Source organism: Bos taurus, chromosome 18, assembly GCF_002263795.3.
Source record: "Bos taurus isolate L1 Dominette 01449 registration number 42190680 breed Hereford chromosome 18, ARS-UCD2.0, whole genome shotgun sequence".
Classification (NCBI taxonomy): domain Eukaryota; kingdom Metazoa; phylum Chordata; class Mammalia; order Artiodactyla; family Bovidae; genus Bos; species Bos taurus.
In genome coordinates this window covers 29,403,122-29,416,140 of record NC_037345.1, presented here as the reverse complement: position 1 = coordinate 29,416,140, position 13,019 = coordinate 29,403,122, and the positions used below count along the sequence as shown (strand labels likewise).

General features: G+C 36.7%; 1 protein-coding gene across 4 annotated transcripts in view; it reads left to right on the top strand.

The window, feature by feature from the left end:
- Window positions 1-13,019, top strand: part of CDH8 (cadherin 8) — a 409,345-nt gene that overhangs the window by 345,846 nt on the left and 50,480 nt on the right. For all 4 annotated transcript variants that reach the window (XM_024978266.2, XM_059876743.1, XM_059876742.1 and 1 more), the window contains one exon: window positions 70-187. In XM_024978266.2, the coding sequence (XP_024834034.1) occupies window positions 70-187 (118 nt within the window). The remainder of the gene's footprint in view (window positions 1-69; window positions 188-13,019) is intronic.

Genomic DNA, 13,019 nt, shown 5'->3' with positions numbered 1-13,019 from the left:
TCAGCTTTTAAAGGCAGTGCGAGCCCTCTGATGTCATCAGAAATGCTGACGTCAAGTTTTATGTTACAGGTCATTCAAACAGTGAGTGCCATGGACAAAGATGATCCCAAAAATGGACATTATTTCTTATACAGTCTTCTTCCAGAAATGGTCAACAATCCGAATTTTACCATCAAGAAAAATGAAGGTAAATATATTAGCATTGGGAAACAGGATAGGATATAAATCAGAAAATAGGATGTGATTTCATAATTTCACTGAAAATATCAGCACAGTATTTTTTCTTCACCTATGAGCAGTTAAAATTTAGCTTATCAGCCTAAAGGCATGGTAATTGCAACTCTTCCTCTTTCCAGTATTCAAACAATACATACGGAAATTGTGAATGTGCAAGTTAATTTTATCCCAGACAGTACCTCGATCACCTTACTTATAGGAAATGAACAATAAAGATTTAAACCCTGTGAAAGTTCCAGTAATTTTAAGATACTGAGATATCTGATAGAGGAGGAGCTGGCTTATACTTTGCAGTTGTTAAGTTTTAATTGAATGTTTACCAAGTCTTTAGGGAAAGCCTATTCTAATTTTGCCTGCTTTGTGGGTACACATTAGAGGTATTTGTTTTAAGCCTGTACCAACTTTGACAACAGCAATTAGATCTGAAAATCCTTCTTGAAGGACACTCCTTATCAGTGTTATTTTGGTGCTAATATGAACTGATTTTATTGTTAAGTCTTTTACTCACAGAGAACATTTAATCCATTTCATTATTTGTTAAGAACCAAGCTCAGATTAACCGTTTCCCTTAACTGTTGTCTATTACACAGGAAGGTCATAGATCATTTTTTAAAAGTCTATCTCTTCTATACATTTTTCTTTTCTAAGCTGCAGTATATTTAACAAGGATTTTTAGCTATTTATTTTGGCTCAGATGTATTTAAGTCTTCATTTCAGATGTTTCACAGAATGATTAGCAAAATAAATATGTTGTCAGGGTCTGTCTTCTGGCTTTATTATAGGCATCTGTTTAGATTTACAAATGGTCTATGTAAAAAAAAAAAAAAAACTATACTCAGTTGGAAGAGTAAAATCTGGTTCATGACATTTGGATTATTTGCTTTGTTCTGTTTCAAGGAGGTAGTGAATTTTGATAAAACTTCCCTTATGAAGTGAAATAACATGTATGGCCCTTGTTAAAGTATATTCTGGCCTTACCTTTTAACAAATGCTACTTGTTTCTTTGGGGATCATGAATGCATCACAGAAAAGGAAATGAGAAAGCTGTTATATAGATATTACTCATTCATCTGGCTTCCACTGTTGCAAACATTAAGGAGACGAAATCTTGATCTCTTGCCTCAGTGATGGAGTTACATGTTTTAGCCTCCCTTAATTAGGAGCTCTAATCCAAGTACATGTTTTTGTTTTTTGGGTAACTCTGCCAACATTTCTTTTTTGCGGAAGTCACATGACTATGCCTAAGATGAGAGCCCCCTTGGAAATTCCAAACTGAGCTGAAAGTCTGTGCATAAGTGTGGGCAGTTCTTACTTTGATTGTGAACGAACAGGTATCAGTCATTATTTTTGCATATCAAATGCCCTACATTTAAAAATTCTCTGTGAAGAAATGTTTTCCCATCCCAGGTTTTGAGCTCCTTGGCATTTTCTATGCATTCTGCAATTCAGGATATGGCCATCATGGGTATGGCTCAAAGATACTGCATAAACGTGTATTGGATGAATGAAAGGTTGTTACTGCATGCCTGTGAAAGTGTAGCTTTGTACTATATTTATTATGCCCTAAACCCTTTAAAGATGAGATTTTAGTCCTAAGGTGAATGCATTTCAAGTGTTTTCTCAAACTGTTAGAATTAATACAAAGTAGAAGCTTGTACACCTAGGAAAGCTCTTTGTGCCCCATCACACATTTCAATAAAATTTGCAGTAAAATATTAAAGATATGTGGATTATCTGTTTTCTCTTGAAACTAGAAAATAATGACTTAAGTTTTGACTTACCTCACAAGTGTGTGAAATAAACATTACAAAAAAAAAAAAGGCGCGGGGGGGGGGGGGTGTGGTGGTGGTCCTAGGTATCACAAAAGGGCTCAGAAGAGAAAGAACACTCTCTGTGCCATGATTGTTTATATAAAAACATGTGTTGATTTATTTTGTAGAGAGCGACCATATAATTTATTGTTCCAATTGGGATTTTTTTTTTTTTTTTAAGTGAAAGGGGTTGCTATTTATATTTAAGCCTAGAAAAACCATAAACCAGGACTGTCTTGTGGAAACTAGGGCATATGTTCTCTGTGACTTTGGATTTAGGATCCAAATATTCAACATCTCCATAGAATAAATCATGAACCCACAGGTCTTTAGAACAGATATGTCAAGTTTATACACTATCTCTCTTTTCCTAGATCAGAAATTCACTGAGTTTTCTTTCACTTTTTTGGAATCTGGATAGTTTCTAAGAAAATAGGGCATAAACCACAATTTGTCTCCTCTTAATGTGTAGAAACCATTAAAGTAATGGAAAGAAGTTGTCGGATTTAAAATGCTGGAAACACATTGATAAGAAGGTAGATAAGATGATGTTTTGTGAGCCTGTTACCCATTCCTTAAGATGATAAGAGAACACAAAACAACCAAAAAAAAAAATTCAAATATTAGACATCATTTACTCTAAAACTATGGTATATTTTATGTTTGAAACATGAGAAAATCAAATGATAAACTCATATTCAGAACGTTTTTTTTTCTTCTTCAGATTGACTTTAAAATGGTCAATAGCTAATGTTTCTCCACTGAGAACATCATGATTTACAAGTCCCAGCCCACCAGATAAGAGTTAACATTTTGAGAGAGGCAACATAATCAAATCCATATTGATGGGTGGATGGCTCCTCTTATTAACTGGATCTTTAAGGGAGATGGTTTCAGCATTTGGCTTTTTCTAAGAAACTTGCAGCGTGTCTTTCAGTTTAAGTTTACTGTGATCTTTCTCTCCTCTCATATAGCTTGGTCCTTCTGCAATTTTCAGCTGACTAATTCATCATCAAAAACAAAATGAGATAGAAATTAACTGTGTCTTGTCTTCTCTGCAGTTGAGTGATTTCACAAATAATTCTCTTTCTGAATATATGAGAATTATATTCCTGCCAGATTAGGAAAGCAAACTTCAACACAGATAAAGGTGAAAACAAAGGTCAAAAACGTGATGAATCACTCATCACATGTACACACTAAACAACCACAACAACTTATATCTTCTCAGTTATGCAGCCCCAGATATCATTTTCTTCATCTTCCAGTTGGATGAATTTATAAACAAAGGGAGTGTGACTGACCGCACTTCAGGACTGACTTCTATTCTAATTGTGAAAATGGAAGATACTCAACAATTAACTATAACGAGTCAGGGAAGATAAATGAACTTCCCCCAGATACAGAAACATCTTTAATGCAGAAAATCAGAGGCTGACAGAAACATGATTTTCTCTAGCCTGCACACTGTAGTTAGAAGATTTGATGGAAATTGCCAGAAAGCTAGCTGGAAAAATGGGAATCTTTACTGAAATATTTGAATCACATGTGTAGAGTAATGAGAATAAACATAAAACTCTGCCCTAAAGAGGGTCTGTGAGAAAGAAAGACATCGACTTGGCCTCAATTATAGCTTGATTAGACTACTGGTTAGGAAAAACAGTGGGGAAACCAGAGTGTCTGATGACGCTATTTTTGTTTTTGTCTCTTCTTGATGACACTTCATTAACCAAAATTCTATTAGCAAGAACCTCACTCTAAAAGGCCTGATTTTGGTAATTAATGTGGATAATGGAGATGCTGACTGGAGCTTTGAAATAGGTGTGCCTTCAGTTATCTCAATGTCCATTCCATAGTTATCTGTTTAGAGCATAATTCATGTTTTGTTTGGTAGGGTTTCCATCTCAACTCAACGGCCAACTTCAATCATGATGTGTTTCACATCTTTTGATCCTCTAGAAACCTCCCTTGTGAGAATACTGACTGCAGACTAATTATTTTAAGCCTCAATTTTCTCATCTGTGACACCAACGGTAACACCACCTATCTACCCCTTAGGTGTGCTTTGATGGATATAAGCAACCGATGGCTTACAGAGCTCTTATCCCAATGTCTGGCACATAGAAAAATACTCATCATGAAATGGGACAAGATCCTATTTACATGAATCCATTAACTCCTAAATGTCCGTGCTATGTTCCATCTCTTCTGGTTTACCGTTCTCAAACAGATCTCTTTGTAGCTTTAATTCTGTTGATTTTTGAATGTTGCACAGTAGTTCTGAAACTGGCCTCATTTGGTAGCTGTGAAAACCATGATCCTCATTAATATGCCTTGCAATGCATTGCAGTCTAAAGGGTATCATCAAAGAAACATAAAAGGGAAAAAAAATAGGAAGCCGGGAAGGTGAGGAAAGAATGAAGATATTTACCAGCCACAAAGTCGCTGGGATTCCTGGATCTAGTTTTAAATATGCAGGCTTTTTTTTTTTTTTTTTCTTTCTTCTTTGCCAACGTGAAACTCAGCTTTCTCCACACAAAGGCTAATTCCAGTTTCCAACTTGTTAAGATGACATTCCATTCTAGCATATCAAGTTGTTTTAAACCTATCTACTACCTCCCAAAACAGACTCTACGGGAATCATTTTGTATAAGCTGGAAAATGAATGACAGTCTTCCTTTGCTCTTTTGAATAATACCAACTTAATTCAGAAGACTCTTGCCCCAAAACTAAAATTTACCGATTGGAAGTGAGTTTCCCTCCTTCTAAGCCAGCCCGAGCTGGTCCTCTGCTCTCCATCCTCTCTCCACCTTAATCCTCATGAACACCTCTCCTGTGTTCAGGAGGTAGGTTTCCAGGCAGAGTTCCTCTTTCCTCTCTCTTAAGCCACTTTACCTCGTCTGGGCTGAATGAGACCTGAAAGGCCTTCCTGATGATCCACACGGCAAAGAGGACCACCCTGGTAAGCCGATTGTCCTCTTTCTGGCCATCTTGAGTCTCATTAAATTCTTCCATTACACCGAGCTGCTTTGAAACTAACAGAGGACTTTTCCTAAATAGCATCTCTTTCCTCAAGTGTTCTTTACAAAGCCTCCATTCCTCAGCGACAGTGGACTCATTATTATTGGGTTACTCTGGCAACCATACCTAAGCAACAAGTGAACACTGTGTGCTTGTGTGAGTGTGATAATGAATACCTATCCACGCATGCTTCCAATATGGTGATCCTGCCCACTCTGCTCACACAGTAGACTTCCACAGCATCAAACATTGACAAGAGCGCTTTTTCATATATGGTGCTAGCTTTTACCCATATGAAGCAAGGCATTTTTCCTCAGTGTTAAATCATAAAAGGTAGTGTTCAATTTGCATGAAACAGAAGGGGCCAACTGGGATTCCGAATATGCAGAATAGCATTATGCATACATGATCCGAAAAGGCTTCTGCTTCAGTAATTCATAATTTATTGTTTATGCTTCCAGCAATGTTTCGTTGATAAAAAGCCATTTATGTTTCATTTTGTCGTCTAAACTGTAATTAAAGACGATGTGCAAGTTAAGAAAAATAGATAACAGATCTGCACTTCCAAGTTGAGTGTGGCTGTAGAGTTTGGGTCAGAAAACTAGATTTTCTTTGCTTAAGTAGTTTTTATAAAGCTCTTGTTATTTTGTATCATTTCCAAATCTTTTTTTTTTTCATATGTTTGGTTTTCTTTTTTTAAGTCATAATACAAGAGTACCCTCAGAAGTTAAGAATTTCTTTTGCAAGAATCGATAAGCCTAAAATTATTGCTCTGGTCATACACAGTACAGCACAGCATATATTTTCCAGTGTATGTTATGGAAGACAATTTAGTTCTGAGATTGCTGATTCCTACGGATATAATTTAGATACACTGCATACGCTGATATGTGTAGTTGTCCATATGCTATTCAAAGTTATGAATTGATTCAGAGCTTTGCTGTCAACCTGCTGGCAATCATTTCTGGTTCTTATAGAGAATTCTAATTCTGAAGATTTTTGAAAGAGAAAAAACCATAGATAAATTTTCACATGGTTAGTTACCTTGAAGTTATCTTTAAAATACCTTACAGCATAGAAATTTGTTTTATTTTTGTTTTAGAATTTTGCTTTCTGAGACTTTTGCTTCAAAAGAAAAAAAAAAAAAAATAGAACACTTGTTGGAAGCAACCGTACATTAGGGGAAGTATAAAGAATTACTCAGAAAACACATTTTTTTAACCAAATCTTGTTTAGACTACTTTGCTGTTTGTGTCATTAAAGAATAATGTTATTTACTGATCTGTCATCTATTTACAAGCATGAAAATAAGCCTTGGGATTTTGCAGGTGCCAAATAAACACGACTGTCCTTTGGTAAGCACAACCAGATATTAAAATTGAATGTGGAAACAAAATGAGCTGTCAGTCTATGCAAATTCTCCCTTTCTAAAAAAGTATTAAATGTAGTTGACAATCACTTCGTCTCTTTTCAACACAGAAGTTCGCATTTTGAATTAATTTGAGCACTTTATAGACACAACATTAGGCATACGTGACATGCCATCTAGGGATGTGACCTGAATAACACCCACCCTGTTCTTTGGATCCTTCAGTTTATTAAAGTGTGTAGAGAAGGCAGAGAAATAATGTGGGAACAGTAAAGGGGACACTCACATAGATAAACATTTAAAAAGCTGACTTGGGATGAATTAGAATGAATGATAAAAGAGAGCCCCTGTGGAATATAGAACAGCACAGGCTTTCTGGTTAAGAATATTTAGTTTTGAATCCTAGCTCTTCTGAATATGAACTGTGAGAACTTGCACAAATCGCTGAATAACCTCAAGCCTTTTTCTATAAGAGGAAAATAATAACTATCCCTATGTTGTTTTTTATAAGAAAACATTAAGTTAAAAAAATAAAAATGTGCGAAGTTCAGTGTCTGGTGACTAGAAGGGACTCAATAAATACTAGTTTCCTCCCCTTCTTTCTCTTCTTCTTCTACAAATTTGTGAGCCCCCTGAATCTATCCCATTCACGCAATGCAACAAACAAAAATATCAAAAAGGAAACCAAAATAAAGATTTGGGTGATAAGTAGTTATATACTGTTCAACTGTCCCTTACCTGAGAGGCTAGTGATTGAACATATCAGTAAATGTTGGCAATGAGTAAAGCAGAGAGAAAGCAGAAATGGGAAAAAAGAGTATTTGGGTAACTCAAGTTCTTTGAATGTAACTCTGATAAGATGATTAATAGCTAAAAATAAAAAGTACCTAAAAACTGTAGGTTTCCACAGGACTCAGTCCAATTGCACATATGGCTCTCAATATTGGCAAATGGAATGTTTAAGACTTGATAGAATGATAAAATTTTTGATCTAGTAGCACCTTAGTAAATAGCCAGGTTATGACGATATTAGATGCTAGATACAGAGACTTCAAATGTATTTGTTAAAAAATCAATAGTAGACAACCTACTGTATAGCACAGGGAAGTCTACTCAATGCTCTGTGGTGACCTGAATGGCAAGGAAATCCAAAAGAAGTAGAGATAGATGTATATATATATATAGCTGATTTACTTTACTGTACAGTAGCTGCTGCTGCTGCTAAGTCGCTTCAGTCGTGTCCGACTCTGTGCGACCCCATAGACGGCAGCCCACCAGGCTCCCCTGTCCCTGGGATTCTCCAGGCAAGAACACTGGAGTGGGTTGCCATTTCCTTCTCCAATGCATGTAACTGAAAAGTGAAAGTGAAGTCGCTCAGTTGTGTCCGACTCTCAGTGACCCCATGGACTGGCAGCCCACCAGGCTCCTCCATCCATGGGATTTTCCAGGCAAGAGTGTTGGAGTGGGGTGCCATTGCTTTCTCCGACTGTACAGTAGAAACTAATACAATAATGTAAAGCAACTATACTCCAATAAAAATTAACTTTAAAAAAAAGACAATGATGAGAGATGTCTCTCTCTCCAACTTTATTTTCCATCACTCTCTCCCTTCTACCTTGTTCCCAAAACCAAGTATGCTTTTTGTACCTACTGTCCATTCCTTCTGTCTGGAATATATACTCTGCTCCCTCTATTTTCTGTCTAATTCCCAGTAGTTCATAACAACCCAGGTTCCTCTCAGCTGTGAGGAGAGGAAGGGAGTACTTACATCTCTGAAAAGTTTTCTTCACTTTTCTCTGCAGGACTGTGGTGACTGCTAAGGTAGACACGTGTATCTATCTTGAGTCAAGGAGTAGCTCCTCCACTGTACTCTGAGGTTACTGATAAGACAGTATATCTTCATTCACTCAGATAGTCATTCAATACCTATTTATTTAGTGTTTACCACCTGCAAGGCACTGCCCTGGGAATTCAAAATAAAACAGTGAATAACATAGACACTGTATTTGTCCTCCTGTACAGAGTATTTTTGTTCTCCTTAGGACTCAGTCTTCTACTAATCTGAATTCTCAGAGAGAAAGGCTATAACTTAACATGGCTTTTTGTCATCGAGGGGAGAAATTCACAGGCTAAGCCTGCAAAAATGCTGTGATTTGAGGAGGCATGATCACACATTCCAACTTCTATACTGTCATAAACAATGTTCCTGCTTAAATCTTCCTCATCTTGTGAAACAGTTTCTACATAAAGGATTGGAAGTGAAAGTCACTCAGTTGTGTCTGACTGTTTGTGACCCCACGGACTATACAGTCCATGAAATTCTCCAGGGCAGAATATGGGAGTGGGTAGCCTTTCCCTTCTTCAGGGGATCTTCCCAACCTAGGGATTGAACCCAGGTCTCCCACATTGCAAGCAGATTCCTTACCAGCTGAGCCAGCAGGGAAGCCCAACATAATGGGTTAGGTTTTCCTAGATTCCCTCTCTCTCACCTTAACAAAGTGTTTAGCTGATCGGGGTGGTGATGGACATCTGCAGTCACCAGCAGATAATTCTCCCTGTGAGTTTCAGATTGGCATCCTCATGATTCCTGAGCTTAGACACATGATGTTGAACTATATTTTTATTAAATCTTTTTTCTGCTTGCAGACTCAAATCATTTTGGTGAGCTCTTTCCAAATTCACAGCGATCCACAGACATCACTGCAATTTGTGCTGCAGGACTGTGAGGCAGGACTGATGATTCTATTTTTGCAAGTTTATTAGAATCCATTCTAGTTTTGATCCACATCTCCTGATAAATAGTTCATGCTTTTTCCAGTTGCTATGCATAGTTGGTTTAGGTATCTGTCAGCTAACAATTTTCAGCTAACTTTCAGTGTTGTTTAATGTTACTGAGGGCCCCTGGCAACTAAAGGATGGTATTGTTCTGGTTTCTGGACATCATGTTGGGCTCATTTTCTATTTGTTGCCTGTTCTATTCCTAAGCTGCCTCCAGAATGAATGTGCTGATGCATTTTGTAGAGGAAGACAGTAATTGTTGTCCTTGGATCTTTTTGGGTTACTCATTAACTTTGTTTTCATCCTAGTAGATGGCCTACTAAAATTTCTTACCTCTATTGCTTGAGTATATTATTCTCAGCCTTTTGAAGGCTGTTTATCTTAAAGCAGTCTGAAATAAAGGGTGCTGCTGTACCTGGTGTGCTGAGCAGAGTCATCCTTCTCTGAGTTTCACGGTTTCATTTGGCCAGAGATTGCTAGTTTCGTCAAGGTCACACTGTAATATACTTCTCCCTGGACTTTAGTTTCCTCTCGCACAAAATGAATAGGTTCATGCTGGGAGCTAAGGACTCATCTATTCTAACATACTGACTGTGCAAACTCATGGTATTAGGAAAAATAGTACAAACTTTGAAATCAGACAAGTCCCCCATCCACCAATTAATGAAGATGTGACTTTGGACAAGGCTTTTAACTTTCTGTAGCAGGCCGTGTTGGACAATGTTAAAACAAAACCACTGTGATGAGCAAATGAAACAATGTAAGATGAATGTCTTGATGAAAAGTGAAAGAGGAGAGTGAAAAAATTGGCTTAAAGCTCAACATTCAGAAAACTAAGATCGTGGCATCCGGTCCCATCACTTCATGGGAAATAGATGGGGAAACAGTGGAAACAGTGCCAGACTTTATTTTTTGGGGCTAAAAAATCACTGCAGATGGTGATTGCAGCCATGAAATTAAAAGACGCTTACTCCTTAGAAGGAAAGTTATGACCAACCTAGATAGCATATTGAAAAGCAGAGACATTACTTTGCCAACAAAGGTCCGTCTAGTCAAGGCTATGGTTTTTCCAGTGGTCGTGTATGGATGTGAGAGTTGGACTGTGAAGAAAGCTGAGCACCAAAGAATTGATGCTTTTGAACTGTGGTGTTGGAGAAGACTCTTGAGAGTCCCTTGGACTGCAAGGAGATCCAACCAGTCCATTCTAAAGGAGATCAGTCCTGAGTGTTCATTGGAAGGACTGATGCTAAAGCTGAAACTCCAGTACTTTGGCCACCTCATGCGAAGAGTTGACTCATTGGAAAAGACTCTGATGCTGGGAGGAATTGGGGGCAGGAGGAGAAGGGGATGACAGAGGATGAGACGGCTGGATGGCATCACCGACTCAATGGACATGAGTTTGGGTGAACTCCGGGAGTTGGTGATGGACGGAGGCCTGGCATGCTGCAATTCATGGAGTCGCAAAGAGTCAGACACAACTGAACAACTGAACTGAACTGAACTGAAGATGAATGTCAAGGGCAGTGTGTGAACTTACGTGATACTCTATGTACTTTGTCCTCTTTATCAACTTTGAAAAGAAATAATGCAAATTGGAGTGATCTTTACACTAGAAATTATTGTACCAGATCTCTTCCATATTAAAATGTGAATAGTATTATTAAAAGATATGCTTCTACAGTAATATAGGTTCTCGATAACTTGTTGAGCAGGGCTCTGAACATATTAAAGAATTAAATTATTCCCATACATCAAAGAACTCAATGAACGCATGATAGATGGCTCTAATAGTTCAGAATTGCTAAGTCTTGTCTATATTCTAAGACTGAAGACAAAAAAAGTTAACAGTTTTATGAAGGTATTTAGTTGCTGGATTCAGTCTTGATTTATCAGAAAGATCTCTCAAAATGAGAGAGTTTGAAGAAATTTTGCAGGGATAAGAACACAGTTACAGGTACAGGTGCCTGTCAAATTTGTGGAAGAATGATCAGATATATGAATAGTTTACTTAAAGGAGAAACAGGGAATGAACAAAAATGTTTTTAAAAGAAAAATGCAATGAAATATTTTGTGGAGTCATAAACTCTTCGATCATAAGACTTCATTTGATTCCCAAAAAGAAATTAATGAAGTAGTTCTTTGTATTTTGAGTATATCTGCATCTATTCTTAAGTTTCTTCATAGGACAAAAAAAATGTGTCACACATTGAAGAGGCTTTTACACACACACACACACACACACACTCTCTCTCTCTCTCTCTCTCTCTCTCACACACACACACACACACACAGAGTTTACCGGTGGTGCTGGGAAGTAAGTTGATATAAATACATGTTATGTGTATCAGTAATAGATTTAGAAGAATTTTCTCAGTGTAAAGTTTCAAATCTTAAAAATAAAAATAATAACTTTGGCCATATTCTGAAATGTATTGTGAGTTGACATAAAACTTTGGCATGAATGTTGGAAAGTTAAAGTTCAAAGAAGAAAGTTTTAGAATGGTTAAAAGACAATTATGTAGAATTTATTATCTCTTTTCCCCAAAGAAAGAAAACTAAAATGTATGTAGGTAATTATATAAATTCCACATTTGTACTGGGTAGACAGGAAAAAAAAACAAAACAAAACTATACCCCTATATTAATCCTGTTAGAACTTTTCTGTCTTTCTAAAAATACTTATTCTAAAATGGATGTTTAATTTTGCAAGAACTTGTCTTTCAAGGAATAATCTAACATTAAATACCATGAACACAGAATTGCTTACAAAATAACTTGCATTGAGAAATATTAAAAAGGATTGTAAGATTAGAAAGCATGCTTACATCTCTGTTTAGGATATTATTTAAAAGTCCCATCATTGAGACAAATATATACTTTCTTACTTTGAATGGGTTATATATAAAATTGCAAAAAAGTTGCTAAAATGTATTGATATACATAATATATATCTACCTATATCTATATCTATCTATCTATCTATGTCTATATATATACACACATACACAGGGTGAGTATTATTAGCGCCATTTTTCAGATGAGCGCATTGAGGCTCAGATATGTTCACTGACTTGCCAGGCACAGCATGCAGCTGCGACGCTGCTAAAACTGCATTCTCATAGTAGCACCTGCTGCCTTTCGATGCCTTACACTGTACTTCTAGAATATTTGCTCAGTAAAACTGTAGCTATTTCATTTATAGTTTCCAAACACTTGTGCTTTCTTTTTTCAAAATATTGAAAGTTAGAAACTAATAGAGAAGCATCAAAGAACATCATCAGTATTAGTTGGAGACAACCTGGCAACTCCAACAAAAAAAGACTAAAACAAATGATTTACTGTAGATATTGCAGGCCTAAAACACACAGAAAATTGATTATGCCTACTGCTTAGTGAGCATCTACTAGATGCCAAGTGTGAATCTAGGCTGTCTGATCCTCACCATAGTCTTTGATATTCATTACAACGATACTGAGTTATTAAGAAACACAGTAAAGCATTTGTTTCCTATGCTGACGAAGAGAACAATGACTCTTGTATTGGGCTAATAGTCCTGGTTGTCTTGCACAACTTTCCACTCTAATTTTAATGAAGATATAGAAAGATACCTTTCTATATATAGACAATTATATAGAAGATAGAGAAAAACAAAAGCCACAAAAACTGATAGTCAACATATTGCCAAAATCGGAAGGCGCATCTAACTAAAAAGTTGAAAAGGTCTTGCTACATAATCTTCTTTTAATGATCACACATTATCACTCAAATATATATACACAGTGCATTGACAAAAAGAACACAGA